General features: G+C 42.6%; 1 protein-coding gene across 2 annotated transcripts in view; it reads left to right on the top strand.

Moving 5' to 3' along the window:
- Positions 1 to 18,137, top strand: part of MYO16 (myosin XVI) — a 491,281-nt gene that overhangs the window by 13,447 nt on the left and 459,697 nt on the right. For both annotated transcript variants that reach the window (XM_040487087.1, XM_040487086.1), the window contains exon 2: positions 15,613 to 15,876. In XM_040487087.1, coding sequence (XP_040343021.1) covers positions 15,613 to 15,876 — 264 coding nt within the window. The remainder of the gene's footprint in view (positions 1 to 15,612; positions 15,877 to 18,137) is intronic.

The following is an 18,137-nucleotide window of genomic DNA, read 5'->3' as shown; positions in this document are numbered from 1 at the left end:
CTCTCACCTCCCATGCTCTCCACGGAGGTCCTGCTCCGGTGAGGCTGGGACCCTGACGCCTCAGCTCCGAGAAAGCGTGCTCCCGCCCTGTATGCCCTACGAGCTCCTCCATCAGCTTCCTGATTCTCCACAGATCCCTCTGCTGTGATTGGATATGCTGTTGACAGGTCCTCAGTGGCTCCCTGTGGCAGAGCGAAAAATGGAGGACTGTTTCCTCCCTTAGAAATGTTCTGATTCCACTTGTGGTAGTCTCATTTTCGACTTTTCGCCTTAATGTGTGTTTGGGTTGGTCCAAATGAACACTGCAAATGATTTCAGTTTTTCTGTGATTGTTGCCTTTCTTCTGTTTTTGCCCCCCCCCCCCATTTGAAATGGAGAAATGTCTTCTTGTCTTTGAATTTCCAGATTTTGCTCGTTATCAGCGTTCAGGTCACATGCCGCGGAGTTGTACTCGGCCTCCAAGTACTCAATTGTCCTTACATCAGAATTAACGTTAGCACTTTATCTGTTTTTCTTTAGGAAAATGTTTAGGACTGTCCTCTTTACCCTGGGGAATAAGCATTAGGTGTGCAGTGTGGTGACTGATGACACTTGTAGCCATCAAATGTGTGCATACTGAACTTTGCATTAGCAGGCCCTTCATAGTATATTTGAATGAGTGAATGAAAGGTCGAGTCCCTTGCATGGCAGGCCCCTTGGGGTGCTCTGTGGATGTACCTGTGAGCAAAACTAGAGGCGGTCCTTCCCTAAAGGGGTGCGTGGTCTGTAGAGGAGGCGGAGAGAAGGGAAGCGTGTTCACTGAAGTGTCCAGTTAGTCGTGGGAATAGGGTTGTACGGGGAAACTGCTTCACACCCATGTCAGGTACGTGGAGATGGAAAAATTAAATGCAAGAATTGGATTCCTTGGTCTGTGCTAGCATCCGAGGGGGGACACTGAACCTCCCTGCTCCAGGAGTGTGCTCTCTGGTCTGGCGGGTCAACACCTTCTGCGGGTGGTCAGCCATGTTGGCATGTGCCCCGTGAGAAGCACAGAGTACTGTCACTGTGCCGGCACTTTCCCTCATGTGTATGAATGCTCAACTGTGTGGTTACATCTTTGTGACCAGGGACATTTGCTTCTACCTTTTTATGTCTTGGTTCATAGCCACGTGCACTGAAGGCCCTCGCTTTGTTTACTGAGGACTGACTAACTGACGGGAATGTTCGCGCACAGCATATAGGAGCAGAGGGGGGAAGCTTCCTGAAATTTAAAAATGTATTATTTTAAAATAAGTAATATATAATAATATTCACTATAATTATAACAATAAATATTCACTATGATATAGAAGTTTAAATCTTCCTTCTACTAGTGGAAATAACCTACATTTTCACGGCAGAAGAGAAAAGAAGTCCGTGCTCTAAAGGGATGTATCTTTTAGCAGGAAAAAAAGAAAAGATCATCATGAACTTCTGTGTTATATGAGTCACCTGGTTCCCATTGACAGAAAATCAACTCATAAGGGTTTAAGCACAGAAGGGAATTTACTGGCTTTCGTATGTGGAAAATGGCCCTTATACCTGGAAAGTCCAATTCAGTTGGCTTCATATACTAATGAATTTGGAATCTGGGGGCTTTAACTTATATTATTTTTTCTGTCTCTGTCTGTCTCTTTTTCTTCTCTTTCTGTTTCTGCCTCTATTTTTCTCTTTCTCTGAGTCAGAAGATAGGAGCCTTGATAGCACGTACCTACATCCTAGTGGATTGATAATAAAAAATAAGACAGGGTCTTTTTTTTTAAATCTCCTTATGTTCATCTATTAAATCTCATGGAAGAGTCCTGAATTGTCCACACTAGGATCATATCCCGTACTGGGACCAGTCATCGATCTTCAATGTACAGGCCATTGCGATGGGCCCAACCTAGGTCATCTTTCCAGCCCAGCAAGTTGAGTTGGGTAGCCTTTGTAATGACCCCACTAGGACCACGTGCAGGGAGAGAGGGGAGGTGATTTCCAGAAGGAAGGTTCTCCCAGAAGAAATAATGGGGCTCACTGATAGTCTCAGATTCTGTACCAGAGTAGCAGGAAGTCACGAGTAAAGATGCAAGGCATGGAAAAGACTGGTTGGTTTGTATGGTGCACTCATTAATAATAATATTCAGCGGGCAAGGTGGAACCCAGGGATGAAGGGCTTGAGGACTTTGACAAGCTTTGTTTCTTATACCATTATTTTACGTTAGTATTAAGGCAGGCTTTCTCTTTTTTCTGTTTCACCACGAGCAGAGCAGACTGGTGAAAGAAACCAACGATGCTTAATGTAATAATTAAGACTTGAGATGAGGAGGGTCCTTATGGTGGACATGAGGATGTTTATCTGTGAATCATATCTGTGTTTTGACCTTGTGTTTTAAGTTGACCTTGAAGAATTTCTTTTATCTGAATGCACCTTGTAAATTGCTGCAAAGGACAGTGGAAATCGTTTAAAAAACACAAACTATAAACTAGAAATTCTCTTTTAACCTAGAAATGATGATAGACATTTTAGCATATGATGTTCTCCCCTAAATTTATCCTATTACAAGGAAAGGTGGGGGGAACCAGAGTCTATAAAGCCAAAATTAAATATTAAATGTGCAGTTCAGTTTTGTTTCAGCTCATTTCAGGACTGAAAATATTTTATATCAAAATAGTGTCAGTTATCAAATATTTTATATGAAAGTAACATTTGAAACAAAAATCTTTGCAGGGCTTAGGGAAACGATGAGATAAAAAAAATTACTTATGGCCATGAAAGCTTTCATGTGTATGTGTGACACATACACACAAGCTTTCAAATAGAAGTAAATACATTTGGAGAGGAGCTGTTAATGTACAGCATTTGGTCATTGCTGTCTACTTTTTATTTGCAATGCTTGTTTTATAGCGATGCTTCAGGACTTAGGCTAAAGGCATCCAGGAAGCTGCATGATTGACTGGTGGGGTCATGGAGCCAGTCAGGGCTCAGCTTCCTAAAGAGGAACCAGTGGGTTGAAACTGGCAGGTATCCCATTCTGAGACAGTCGGGAACACTAGGGAATTTGCCCATTACAAACATTGCCCGGCAGGAATAGAGTGAGCAGAGTCTCTTCCGGCCAGAATTAAAGATGTGTGTCTAGGAAAGGTGAAATGTGCGGATGTGGATTAAGAACGGAAAATTGTTTAAAGTTTGGGGGCCCAAACATGTATATTTGGGGTAGAGGGTTTAAATCTGTTTTATTCAGAATGAACCAAAAGAGAGGTTTTCTTTTGAGCTCCCCAGGAATTCGAGCTTGTCTGAGACTGTTTAATTCCAGAGCATCGCCGTCTCTTGGATGGATAGGGAAGTGATCACAGCCATCTTGGTGACACCCAGTAGTGGGACCATGGTGTTTAGAAAGGCAGGACATTCAGGAAAAGTCAGGACTTGATTTTAGCAATATGGCATGCCATCAGCAGTGTCTGAGAACAGCCAGTAGTAGGCAGTTCTGATCTTAAATGTCCAGACTTTTCCAGACAAGTTCTCATTGAGTGTATATCTGATATAATAGCTAGTTGATATTTAGAGGTGGGGCTCCAAATGACCAGACTCTGGGGATCCTAAATGTCGTTGAGTTGTCTTCTGAAAAGGAGCAGGGTCATTCAGTGCTCTACATATCAAGGTAAATCTTGGTTCTGGGCACTAGCACACGGGCATGATTTTGGAATATGACACAGTGTAGAGCGGTCATGACATGACCTTCCATCAACCATAGATTTGATTAGACATGTGGGTCCACTTGGATAATGAACCGGAAACATTACCTCAAGGTGATAACCTTCAGATTTAGTGTTCCCCTGAAACAAATTCTGGAAAGAATTAGGACTATAAATCTACCAAAAAGCTATTTATCATAATCAAATCACTTGTTAATAAGGAAATATTAAATGTAGAAAAATATAGGTTGATGTGTAAAAGAATATACTACAGAGTATGCAGCAATTTTTATGTCCTCTGTATTTGTTTTATTTCCAATTTAATTCAAAGAGAGAACATTTTTCACATTCTCTCATTAGAAAAGCATGCCCTAATAATTGCACAGAAACCGAAGAAGTGATCCCTTGATATGTAAATGAAAAAATTTAAAGACAGCCAGTAGTGAGATGAAAAGCATTGTTGATTTTCTTAAAAAGAATTTAAATTATTTGAGTCTGTCTCTCCATTATTCAGAGAAATGTTTCAGTGCAGGATTCTACAAAACAGGCGTCGTAGACCTACATCCCGAGATATTTTAGGGCACAGCATCTATATCTTCTTTGCCAAATGTAATTTCTTTTTACTATTTTTCACTCCACGAAGAGGGATATGAACCTGCAGCTTGATTACAAAGATGTTAAAATCTAGCACTTTTTAAAGACTTCAACCCTTCAGAAGAAGTTTTCTTTTTTAAGGCTCTGGGGGAGTATGTTGAAATTGATTATACTCTTGTCTTTGAAAATCCTCACTGTTCCTTTGTTTCATTGTCATTGTATATGCAGTAAAAATAACTCTGGAAGCACATTATAACAATATATTCTGAGAATAAAGCTTCTGCAAGGACAATGGTTGGGAACATAGACGTGAGTGCGTGTGCGCGCGCGCGCACACACACACACACACACACACACGGGCGTGCTCAACACCTGTATGTGCACATATGCTAATTTCCACCCCGGACAACTGACTTATGCCTCTCAGACTTCATAACAAACATTTTATTAAGTGGGATAAGCAAGTTTGCAACTATTTTCATGAAATACCTAAACCCATTTTATTTTATTTATTTTAGAAAAAAATTTTTTAGAGAGAGGGAGAGGGCATGTGAACAGGGGAGAGGGATGGAGGGAGGGAGGGAGGGAGGGAGAGAGAGAGAGAGAGAGAGAGAGAGAGAATCTTAAGCAAGCTGCATGCTCAGTGCAGAGCCCAATGTGGGGCTTGATCCTGAGCCAAAATCCAGAGTCAGATGCTTAACCAACTGAGCCACCCAGGGGCCCCTAAACTATATATATTTTTTAAACTCCTGTGATACAGCCCCTTGTGTCTTATTCTCTTTTTTCCCCCCACTTTTTTTTTTAATGGTGGTAAAACACCTAAAATAAAATTTACTAGCTTAACCATTTTAAGTGTATCATTCACTAGTTAAGCATATTCACGCTGTTGTGACACAGGGCTCCAGAAGTTTTTCATCTTTAAGATCTGATACTCTGGGCTCATCAAAAAACAACTCTCCCTGACTCCCTCTTTCCAGCCCCTGGTAACCAGCATTCTCATTTATTTCTGGTAACCAGCATTCTCATTTCTTATTCTCATATATCACACAGTATCTGTCATTTTGTGCCTGGTTTACTTCACATAGCATATCGTCAGGGTTCATCCATTTTATAGCATGTGGTAGGATTCCTTTCCTTTTTAAGGCTGTGTAATATTCCATAGTACGGATAGACCACATTTATTTATCCATTCACCCATTAGTGACATTTCGGTTGCCTCCATCTCTTGGCCATTGTGAGCTATGCTGCAGTGAACAGAGGTGTTTAAGTGTATCTTTAGAGATCCTGCTTTCAGTGTTTTGGATATACCTGGAAGTGGGATTGCTGGGCCCTCTGGCAATTCCATTTTTAATTTACTGTGGAAACTCCAAACTGTTTTCCGTCGTAAACCATTTTACATTCCTACCAAGATTGCACAAGGGTTTCAATCTCTCCACATCCTTGCCAACACTTATTTTCTGCCCCGCCCTTTTTTCAGGGGTGGGTGATGGGTAAGAGCCATTCTAATGGGTATGAGGTGATGATTTATTGTAGTTGTGATGTGCGGTTCACTGAGAATTGTGAGCTTCTTAATCTTAACAAATACGCTTGTTGGAAATTTGTGTATCATCTTTGGAGAAATGTCTGTTTAAGTCCTTTGCCCATTTTTAAATTTGCTTGTTTAATTTTTAGATTATTGAGTTGTAAGGGTGTTTTTTTATATTTTGGGTATTAACCCCTTATCAGATATATAATTTACAAGTATCTTCCTCCCTTCCTTAGGTTGCCTTTTTACTGTGTTGTGTCCTTCGATGCACAAAAATTTGCATATTCATCCATTTTGTCAATTTTTGCTTCTGTCGGCTGTGTTTGTGGTGTCCTATCCAAGAAATCATTGCCAGGTGCAGTGTCCTAAAACTTCTGTTTTCTTCTATGAGCTTTGTACTTTTGGGTCTTATGTTTAAGGCTTTAATAAATTTTTGTTAATTTTTGCATATGATAGAAGGTTAGGGCCCAACTTTATTCTTTTTTTAATTTGTTTTAAGTTTATTTCCTTATTTTGAGAGAGAGACAGAGAGTGCAAACAGGGGAGGGGCTGAGAGAGAGAGAGAGAGAGAGAGAGAGAGAGAATGCTAAGCAGGCTCCACACTGTCAGTGTAGAGCCCAACGTGGGGCTTGAACCCATGAACCGTGAGATCATGACCTGAGCCGAAATCAAGAGTCCGATGCTCAACTGACTGAGCCACCCAGGCGCCCCCCAACTTTATTCTTTTGCAGGTGTGTCTTATTATTTCTTGTGCTGCTATGACTTGTAGATTTTGGAAACCTACATCATTAGGTATGTTCAGCCTATAGACATACATTTCGCATCTCCAAAAAAAGTCTTCTTTTTGGTGTAAACCGTGAAAGTTAATAGAAAATTAGAGAAAAAAAGTATATAATCTTACTTGCATTAGTTTGTGTTCCCTAGAAGCAGAGTCTTGGGAGAGGGCTTCAGGAGCACACGGCAATATGCAGAGGGAATGTTCATCAGGGAAATCCCATAGGGAGTGAGGGAAGCAAGGCATAGAACAGAAATCGTATACATTTGAGGTCTTTGAGAGGAGGCATCCCCCAAATTGAAACATAAGCTGGTGGAATTGACGTCGAATTCGTACCTGTAAATTCAGATAAATGCGCATTCTTACCTACAAACGATAAAATGTATTTTCGTTCTTTTCACGGGGGAAATTGGAGCACTTATTTTTATTTTTATTTCATTCTGATGATTCATTATCCTCATGGAAAACCAGGGTGACAAGTTTTTCTTTATAAGTGTGCCCACAATATGTTGGACCTTTGGCCAGAATCCAGTCTATTCTCAGCCTTTTGAGGTCTATTCCTGGAAGACAAAAGCATATCCACCAATATCTAGTTCATTAATTAATAATAATAATAATAATAATAATAATAATAATAATAAAATGAGTCCAGCAAAATGGGCACCATTTGCTAACTTTCTTGCCTTGTTGGTGCCCTGTGGTGACAGCTGTCCTGCACCAAACAGTAGGTGGACAGTGTTCTAAGAAGGGACCGTTCTCATGCTGGTTCCTGGAGTTTGCAACCTGCCCTGACCGCAGCATGTCAGAGTCCATCCTGAATGGTCTTGATGAGCCACGTAATCTCACCTCGACATGTTGCCACAGAATGTGGTTAAAGAAAATGCCAACCTGTTTTCCTGAATGCCTGCACTATTTTACATTCCCAGCATCAAGGTGGAGAGATCCTGCTTCTCCACATCCTTGCCAGTATTTGGTATTGTCACTAGTTTTATTTTTTTAAGTTTTTTTAATGCTTGTTTATTTTTGGAAAGAGAGAGAGCGCACAAGCTGGGGAGGGGCAGAGAGAAACAGAGACAGAAGATCTGAAGTGGGCTCCACACCGACAGCACAGAGCCCAACGTGGGGTTCGAACCCACGGACTGTGAGATCATGACCTGAGCCAAAGGTGGACACTTAACCGACTGAGCCACCCATGGGGCCCCCCACTAGTGTTATGTTTGTTTCAGCTCTTCTGATACATGCGTAGTGATGGGTCAGTGCTTCCGGTGGGCATCTCCCTAATGGCTGGTGCTGTCGGAGGTCTCTTCCTATGCTTGGCCGTCATCCATCTGTGACCCTGAAACATCCGTCACTCTTCTGCCATTCTCCAGTTGGACCACCTGCCTTTTTGCTGCTGAAAGTTAAGGCGCGCGTGCGTGCGTGTGTGTGTGTGTGTGTGTGTGTGTGTTGTAGAGGTGATTCTTTTCTTTTTTCTTTTTTTTTTAATATCTATTTACTTTTGAGAAAGAGAGAGAGAGCGAGAGCAGGGGAGGGGCAGAGAGAGAGAGAGAGAGAGAGGGAGACACAGAATCCGAAGCAGCTCCAGGCTCCCAGCTGCTGGCACAGAGTCTGACGTGGGGCTTGAACTCACGAACGGTGAGATCATGACCCCAGCCAAAGTCAGACGCTTGACCGACTGAGCCACCAGGTGCCCCTAGAGGTGATTCTTTGTGAGACAGGTGGTTACACGTACTTTTCCCCAGAGGTGCCAGGATGGCACAGTGGGTTCAACATCGACTCGTGATCTCGGCTCAGGTCCTGATGTCACAGTTAAGGAGTCTGAGCCCCGAGGACAGCGCGGAGCCTACTCGGAATTGTCTCTCCCTCTCTCTCTGCCCCTACCCTGCTTGTACTCTTTATCTCTCTCAAAGTAAATAAATAAGCATAAAAACAAAAAACAAACAAAAAAAAAACTGCTTTTCCCCACTTTGCCACCCTGAGCGTGGCTTTCACATAGCCGTGTTGTGTTTTCAGATGAAATCCAACTCATTCTTTCCTTTTCTTTTATGGGCCGTGTTTCCAGGTCAAGTCTAAGGCAGGGCTCAGCGGTTCCATCCTGCGGTCTTCAGGATGCACTGCAGTTTTGTTTTACATTCAGATCCGTGATCCGTTTCGGGTTCATTTCTATGTGAGGTGTGAGGTTTGGGTAGAGGTTCGTTTCTCCCTAAGGGTGTCCAGGGGCCCCACCTTGGCTTTGGGAAGACTCTCCTCTCTGGCTTGCACCTGCACCTTGTCACGGACCGCGGGCCGCCTGTGTGCGGAAGTCTCTGCAGGTTGTCCTTTTCAGGTGCCATTGATCTAGGTGTCCCTCCTGCCAGTACCAATAGCAGAAAATCCGACGGGTACATGTGGCAAAACAGACTTCTTTCCTCCAAAAATCAGAGAAGGGATTGTTTTCAAAGTTGACTTTTGGTACTTCTAATCTCTTTCATTACGTATTATTTTTTATTTGTTTAATTTTTATTTTTTGAAGTATATTTATTTTGAGGGAGAGTGCATGTGGGCATGAGCAGGGAAGGGGCAGAGAGACAGAGAGAGAGAGAGGCAGAGAGAGAATCCCAAGCAGGCTCCACACTGTCAGCACAAAGCCCGATTCAGGGCTCGAACCCACGAACCATGAGATCATGACCTGAGTCGAGATCAAGAGTCAGGCATTTAACCAACTGAGCCACCCAGGTGGCCCTGTGTGTGTTTATTTTTATCTGCAACATGTATCAAAAGGTTTCTAGAGTACTTATAGTGGTTGTGGGAGAGATATAGCTTCAGTTTAGCAAAGTACTTCCAATTTTCTCTTTCATAGTAATGGGACAACACTGTCAATCAAATGAGTGTGAAATGATAGGTTTAAATTTCTTTTTTAGACCTTAGTAAGGGTGCACGTCAATTCTAGGTTTGAAAATGTAACTTTCTTCTTGTGTGTGTGTATTGACTTGTGTTGATATCAATTCTAACGGCTGAGTCATAGAATGCGTTTGGTTTCTTACAAGGATAACGGTGTTTACAACATAACTGATTTTTCCTCCTTTTACCCGCGTTAGGAGAATTAATTTAATTCATGTAATGATTATAAATCTATTCAAGTTTTTGCTTCTTGAGTCGTTTTTGGCGAGATATATTTTTCTGGATATTTTCTGTTTCTCATCTCTTCATCTTTGCTCGGTCCTTATTTCGTTTCTGTCCATTTGTACCGTGATTTTATTATTTTCTTCTTTCTTGTTGGGCTTCCCTTATTGTTCTTTTCTATGAATCACTTGTGTTGGTCACTGATGCTAAGAATACAGTCTTTTCTAATATATACATTTAACGCCGTAGATTTATTTCTGTGAACGGTTTTAATTTCATCCGTGAAATTATGATCGATGATTGGTTCTAAAAAAGTATTATTTCCATTATGCTTTCTTCCTTATATATGCTTTATTTTGAATCGACTTTGTAAGTTTCTGAACAAATTGGCAGGTGTGGTTCCACATCTGTAGTTGAAATCCAGTTCTCCAGTGTGTTAAGAAGGTGTCCGTATAATTTCAGTTCTAAAGCATTTTTTGAAATTTGCTTTGCTTTGTGCCCTAAGACAGAGTTAACTTCATAAACCATCCACGAATGTCTGCTCCCCTGAAAGTGGGTCCAAGTTTCTGGAAATGTCCTTGCTTTTACCATTTTTTCTTATCTAGCACTTATGGATAACTTTGCAAAAACTCTCCCGCAGTGAGTGTGCTGTGGCTACATGAAGATTTTGTTTAAATATTAAAAAAAAAAACTGATGTGTATTTATTTTTGAGAGAGAGAGAGTGTGAGCGAGAGTGAGCAGGGGAGAGGTAGAGAGGAAGACAGGATCTGAATCAGGCTCTGTGCTGAGTGGAGAGACTGCCGCGAGGCTCAAACTCACAAACCATGAGATCATGACCTGAGCCGAAGTCGGATGCTCAACCGACTGCGCCTCCCAGGCGCCCCACCACATGAAGGTTCTGAGTCTAATGGAGAGGAAGGCATTTCTGGCAGTCGTATCCCCAGAATAATTTCCTCATTTTCCTAGTTGCCTTTTCCTTAACTTTATTCTGTGTATTTCTGGCTTGCTACAACACAGCATCCTGAGATCATGGCACAGTGTCTCCAAAGCCAAAGCTGCTAGTTTTTACTAGACGTTCCATAATGATTTCTGAACATAGATCTTTGCTGTTTCCTTCATGTATTTAATTTGCCGGCTCTCAAGTTTTATTTTATGGAGATGCATATTTGCTGAGCAGGGATTTCTGCCTATGGTAAATGTCTGTAAATATTTTTTAGAAGTTTATTTATTTTGAGAGAGGGAGAGGGAGAGAGAGAGAGAGAGAGAGAGAGAGAGAGAATGAGAGAGAGAATATCCCAAGCAGGCTCCGCACTGTTGGCTTGGAGCCTGATGTGGGGCTTGAACTCATGAACCACAAGATCAGGACCTGAGCCAAAACCAAGAGTCAGATGCTGAACCAACTGAATGACCCAGGCACACCAAATGTCTCTGAATTTTTATCTAGAATTTCAGATTAGCCATGTATATAACCCCCATGCCCAAAGAAGGGTAGGTCAAGTCATAAGCATTTGCTACCTACTATATGTCAGTGCTGGGTCAGGTTTTAGTAATGCATATGATATTTCTGCCAGTGATTTAATTAACAACAAAAATATTTAATATCTGCTCTTCCAACTGCTGATAAAACAGTCCAAGTTCGTGCTTTTTGGTGGGGGGGCTTATAGATAAATAAAATATATGGTGTTTTTTACAAACAGCATTGGTATGAGTATAATATACAGTCTAAGTGTGATGATTGATGCTGTAAAAATATATTTCAGGGCGATAAAAACTTTAAGAGAAAAAGCAAGAAATAGGAATTAGAAATATTGTTAGGGAAGAGTTGCAAATAGAAATAAAGGGGCCTGTGAAAGCATCACGAGGTTGGAGATTTTGAGCTAAGACCAGGAGAAGGGAAGGATGCTAACCATTTAACCTCCCTCCATCAGATGAATGTTCCAAGCACTGGGAATAGCAGGTGCAAAGACCTTGTGCCGGGAACATTCTTGGCACATGGTAGAACCAGAAAGAGCAAAAAAGGGAGACAGAACTCTCCATATAACACATTCCCTTTTCTTCAGTTCTTTTAACGTATTCCATGTATACACACAGATCCTCATGACATATTCCTCATAAAAATAATTACCGTTCATTGAGTATTTTACTTTGTGCTGGACATTTTTTTTTTTTTGCAAACTATCTCCTATTTTTTAAGTATCCCAGCAAACTTGAAACACCAGCTCTTTTTTATTTATTTCAAGCATCTTAGAAATGTTGAAAATTTCACCCCAGGTCATAAGTAGAAAATGTGATACCTACAATTGGAACTCAGTTTTAGTTTTTCTAGTTTTTCTGTTATTTAACATTACCTTCTACAAGTGAATAATTTTGATGATTAGGAATTTAAAGCATATGGTCTCTTGTCTGCTTCCTATGATGACTCAGACTGAAATATATATATATTTAATGGGTAGCACACACATACACACACACACAGTTATGCTTAATGTTATAGTTATTTTCTCTTGAGATGTGGGTAATTCTTGATGCTGCTTCTCTTACACCTTGGGGGTCTTTCTGGGATATCTTTTCCTGAGTATTTGTGATTCCGATGCAAGAATGAAGCCGTGAGTCTCCATGGTGGGCTTGATGCAGTGGTTGTGTGGAAGCTGGCCCCCACACTGAGGTGGGGAGAGTACGTATTCTCATCTCTCTGTTCAGTAATGCGACAGTGGTAGCTTGGAATTGACTGTGAACTGTGCACCGTGGTAATAGGCAGACGTGACAAGTCAACGATTTCATTCCCACTCCACCCCTACTGACTGTTACAAATTTGCTAGAACCCCACTTGGTAGGTAGCAATGGTCCAGTCCTGTCATTCAAAATTCTGCAGAGCTTTGGATGTTCCCTTGATCACTATTTAACACGGTCGGAGAAAACCAAACAAACTTCTGAACCACGGCACCCTCTAGCTAGGGTGATGTTAATTTCTGGAAGAGTTAAAACCCAAAATAGCAGCACCTAACTACAATCGAAGTGAATTTCTTTGTCAGATGAAAAGTTAGGACAGGGGCTGGTTCGTGGCAGGTGCTCCAGGGAGCCATGGGGGGGACTGAGGCTCCTTACCTGGGACCATCTTTGCTATGTGGTGTCCACACTGCCATATCTGTAGGCTGTAGGAGGTTTAGAACATGTTAAAGTGCATGTGGGCTTTTTTTTTTCCTTTTTATGAGCCAGCCCTGTGAAGGTCAAAACTGACATCAACTTATGTGTTCAAGGAGGAAAGAGAACGGGTTTCCCTAGTCAGTCTCTGCCGCAACAATGAAAATATGTTCTGTTTTACTACAGCACGTGTCCTGTATCCTAAGGAACTCACGTATTATTGTGAGAAGGTGGTTTGTGTGAAGTGGAAATGGTGTTAGCGCACGCGTAGCCTTTGGTGGGTGAAGAGCGCCAAAATAGTGGGAAAGAATTAAAGTCTTTTCCAGGGAAGAGCCCTCACTCAGTCCAGCCGCTGGGCAGGCAGAACCAGGTCAACTCTGCTACAGGACAATTGAGACCCAGTGCCTGCCCGGGACCCCCCCCCCCCCCCCGCCCCGGGGAGGCCAGCCAGCCTTGTCCAACTCAGACACAGTAGTTCCTCTTCAGCCACACCCCCCTGCCTGCTTGGCCTGCCCAGACTGTCACCTGAGGTGCTAATGACTGTTATTCTTAGTGCCCTGGTGACCAAGTTCCACAGGTTCTGGGTGGACTGCCTGAAAACTCCATTTACCATTACTATGTCATTTTTAGTGTGGTGTCTTACAGACTGACTACAGCACGTATACATGGTGCAGCTGGTCCATCCAGAATTAGACAAAAAGAAAGTCACAATGCCCGCTGTGCTTGTAGAACGTAAAATAAATCTCAAAGTTCAGACCATTTAAAGTCAAAGCATGGGGAATTATTTGACAAGAAAATATGTGAAAAATTAACATTTTATACATGGATGGACGTGGAAGTTCACAGCCTTGGCCTCCGATTTTCCGAATTGTAAGAGAATTAATTTATGAACATCCCTCAGTACTCCTTTCTGACAGACCGAGAGGGCTGCTCCATAAATCGTGAGCTGACACTACAGACTCCTTCAGAGTTAATTGAAAATTTCACAGGAAGGTTTTTCTCATGAGCGGAACACTAGAGGACTGTTGTGTTTATTGGGTTATCCTGCACCTTCGACTGCCTGCTGATCAGCACGTAACACTCTGTGAGGTCACTGGTCTGACCCTCTGGGTTTTCCCGTGGTTCTGCTGATTCCCTGGGCACCTGCTGACAAATCAGGAAGGTCACGGGAGTCACAGTGTCCCGGGAACCCACGTACAGTTTTCGCTACAGGTTGCAAAGCAGAGAATCCTTCCTGCCGTTATTAATGAGCTGTCCCAGAGGATCTGTTTGTGACGGTGATCCTGGCTTTTATCACACAGACTTCAGAGTGATTTGTCATTATTTCAGAACTGCTGCTGTCTCTCTGTGGTTAGGTCACTGGAAAGGGAATGCTTTATGTATAGTGTTTTTTCCAACACCACACTTACAAATACTCACAAAGATGGAGATGTCTATGAAATTAATACGATTCTAAAATGTTGTCAAATGCTAAAATACGACCAAAACAAAATTTCCCAACTCTGCCTCTCCCCTGTCCCCCTTATGGATGTTAAGTATCTGGCTGTCGGGAATCCCCGGCTCTTATTCTGTCCTTTTCTTGAGCCTTTATGGATTACATTTGTGGCTGTCACAGAGTCCTCTTTTTGGTCTTGGACAAATCACAGCCTCGCTCAACTTCGTTTTCCTTACTTGCAGAAGAGAGATGGTCTTGCCTGGCGGTTGTGAGAATGACACTTTGCAAAGCCTCAAGCGAGACAGAAATGGAATTTGCACTGTCACAACTTGGTGCCCTTTCAGAGGAATTGGGCACATCTCCAAAAACGAAGAAACAGACCCCTTTCTGAGTGATCTTTCCAGATATAGTGTATGATCAACCACACTTTGGGGCACGCATCGCTACTTTTACTTGCTTGAGACTTAAGATCATAGATATCTGAATGGAAGAACATGCAACGCTTATCTGAGCCTGTGCATTACATTCTAGACTTTTCAGTGTTAATTTTCTGCCAAGAGTAACATTTATTCTAGTGGTAAACATACGGGCCTGTACAATTCCGTTACAGGTGTTTTGAGTGGCATTAATAAGGAATATCCTAGCGAAAGAAAGGGGAGGTTTTCAGCTTCAAGATGGAGAGCTCACTTTGTTAATCACTGTGTTGATAAGACAGAGACCACAACGGCAACAGTTCTATCCAGGATTTTGAATTGCCAAGAGAAAAATCTGTTTCATTGCTTACCCATTATTAGGTCTCTTAGAAAGGGATATTACCAATCACTAAGAAAAGTGTTTAGCAATATGTCGGTGGAAAATATCCAGGGTGTCACATGAACAGTTGCTAGGCTACATAGGTTCTATTCCATTAGATACACAGAGTCATCGGGATATACAAAACCAGTGTTATTAGGCTGTGCTCAAAGACTGGGAATGGCTCTCTGCCAATTTTCACACACAGTTTAGTTGGCGTTATTCAACGAAGGGGCTTTAATGCGTCGGTAAAACTTTTAGGCCTTTACAAAAACAGTAGGGATGGTTTGCCAGTAATTGCGTTGTGCAAAGCCACACATCTGTCTCTAATTTTCTTATTTGTTTTATCACCATGCAATGTTGAGTGTGACACCAGTTCCCTTCGCTCCTCCCCTGGTCTGTAAGCTGGCCTGCGTGCTTGCGTGCCAAGCACAAAGGGGAGTGAGTGAGTTTCTGACCTCTGGGGTGGGTAATGGGAAATCGAGCGTGCTCTGTGGTGCTGCTGTATTGTCGTGACAGTGGGTCCACTGACTTTCTCACCGTGTGTCTCGTAGGTTGCTTTCAGCTATGTAACATGTTTCGAACCCATGAGATGGAAATTGACCAGTGCCTGCTGGAGTCCCTTCCCCTCGGCCAACGGCAGCGGCTGGTGAAACGCATGCGCTGTGAGCAGATCAAAGCCTACTATGAAAGAGAGAAGGCTTTTCAGAAGCAGGAAGGGTTCCTGAAAAAGCTGAAGCATGGGAAGAATCAAAAAGTTCATTTTAACCTCGCTGACATGATACAGGATGCAATTATCCACCACGATGACAAAGAAGGTACAGGGCACACACGTTTTCCGGTGTGGGTTTCCTGGTGGGGAGATGAAGGGTAACATTTCTTCTAAATATTTGGGGCTTTTTACTGAAGGTCTGAAATCGTCCAGGGAAAATCCTCTTTCTAATGAACACAGTTAAGACCTCCAAGTCTCTTAGTAAAATGAACAAAATGCAAACTTTTGGTGAAATTATTGTGTATATATATTTTTAAAGAACTGCCTACCTGGAAAGCATGTGATTTCCCCAATTTTTAATGAACCTTTTTCTTCCCCCCCAGTGAAATTGTTTCCTTTGAGGATGAGATTGTGCTGCAAATTTCGTTATTGTCTCCTTCATGGGTAGGAATACCAGAGGAGTAGGAGGTAGCTCCTTTCTTGTTATTCATATTTCACTTATAGCTCTTCATGTAACAGCCATCTTCTCTGTGGAGCTGGAAGCACCTTGAGGGGCATTGGCGCTCTCAGCCAGGTTCACTGGGCCCTTCTGCTGGTGCTGGTACCTTCCGGTGCTGTTGAGTGAAAAATTGAAGCAGTTTGTTCAAGTTCACCAAGCAGTGGTTGTTGGAACAGGTCTAAATTAGAATGCAGGTAGACATAAGCCCTATATTGATTTAAAAGGAATGCAACCACAAAGTTTCTTGGCAAAGTTATAAAGTCTCTTGTGTAAAGTATCAACAGGGCAAATAATGCCTCAGTTTGGGTTAAAAAACTTAAGAATGGTAAAATAATAAACCCAGAGAACAAGAGGAACTATTTAATATATGTATAATATGTAACACTTATAATGAGATATAATATTAGGGGAAGACATTGAAGACATAAAATCTGAATTAATGCTGAGGTAGGCATGTCACTTGGGTGGTCAAGAACAGGAAGAGATATGAATCCTGTCTTTAGAAAACCTCTAATCTCAGTAGAGAGGGGAAAAGTCCTCGTACTAAAGTAGAAAACGATCAGTAGAAATGAAGTCTGGTAGAATGGGAGTGGTTGGTGGTAGAAGGTGTTTTTTCGAGGGCTCTGAAGGAAGGAAAGCCGAAACCACACTTGGGCAGTGTGGCCAACAGCTGCCAGCGTGAGTTCTAGGCATGGAGATTTGTCAGAAAGGGGCAGGGGTGAAGAGGGCGGCTGCTAAACTGGTTTCCAGGAGATAGGATTATTGTGGATACTTCACACCCTGAAGCAGAACACAATGGGAGCCATTGTATGTTCCAAAGAAGAAAACTCACATGATGCAAATAGCGTTTAGCAAATATTAATCAGGGGTGTTTACCTGTAGGATGGATTGAAGGGTAAGGGTAAGAAGTATGGGTAAAGACACCGACTGAGAATCCAGGGATGGCAAGTCAGTGTTAGAGTGAGCTGGGTTCGGCTAGTAGCAGTGAGGATAGGAACCAAAGAACTAACTCAGGAGCTGTATTTCATAGGAAAAGTGTATTAATTTATCAAATATTTATTGAGTCTTTATTATGCAGCAGGCAACTGCAAAGGAAGCAGACAAAATCTGGCTCTGGGATGCCCAACTGTCTAGTGTGTGTGACCATAAATAATGAGGTAGAGTAAGGTATACAGTATGGTGGACAACGAGGAATATGGAGGGAGGAAGACCAGAAGGAGGTGGGGAGTTGGGCGTATGGATATCTGAGGAGGAGCATTTCGTGTGAGTGCAGAGCCATGAGGGGGAGCATCCCAGCCTGGGGCGGGGCGGGGGGCGGTGGGAACCAGTGTGGTGGGAACAGAAAAATAAATGAAGACGATGGAAAGCAAGAAGCCAGCAGGTAGGGACTACAAGGGTCAGGGAAAGCATTTTGGCTTTTGCGCTCAGTGAGTTCTGAAGCCACTGGGGGGTCTTGAGCAGAAGAGAGACCTGGTAGCACATAGGAATTAACAGAATCAACCTGGCTGCTGCACTCTGACTTTAATGAGGAATCGTGAGGGAGAAGCAGAGAAATCGGTTTAGAGCCTTTGTCAGTGAGCTGGGCACGAATGGGTGGCTTGGACCAAAGTGGAGCGAGGGTGTGCTGAGAAATGGTCCATTGGGGATGTACTTTCAGGGTAGAGCGGACAGGAAATGCTGATGCGGAGTGTATCAGTTCACACTGCTGCCATAACAAATGACCACTGCTTTAGTACGTGGTTGAAGAGGGTGTGAGTGCCTCATCTTATAGTTCCAAGGGTCAGAAATCCGGGACCGGTCCCACTGGGCTGAAATCCAGGTGTCATCAGGCCGCAGTGCTTTCTGTGGAGGTTCCAAGGGAGGATCGC

Source organism: Herpailurus yagouaroundi, unplaced genomic scaffold (assembly GCF_014898765.1).
Source record: "Herpailurus yagouaroundi ecotype Mexico unplaced genomic scaffold, PumYag 164, whole genome shotgun sequence".
NCBI classification, from domain to species: domain Eukaryota; kingdom Metazoa; phylum Chordata; class Mammalia; order Carnivora; family Felidae; genus Herpailurus; species Herpailurus yagouaroundi.
The sequence above is the reverse complement of the archived record's forward strand: the minus strand, read 5'-3'. Positions and strand labels throughout refer to the sequence as shown.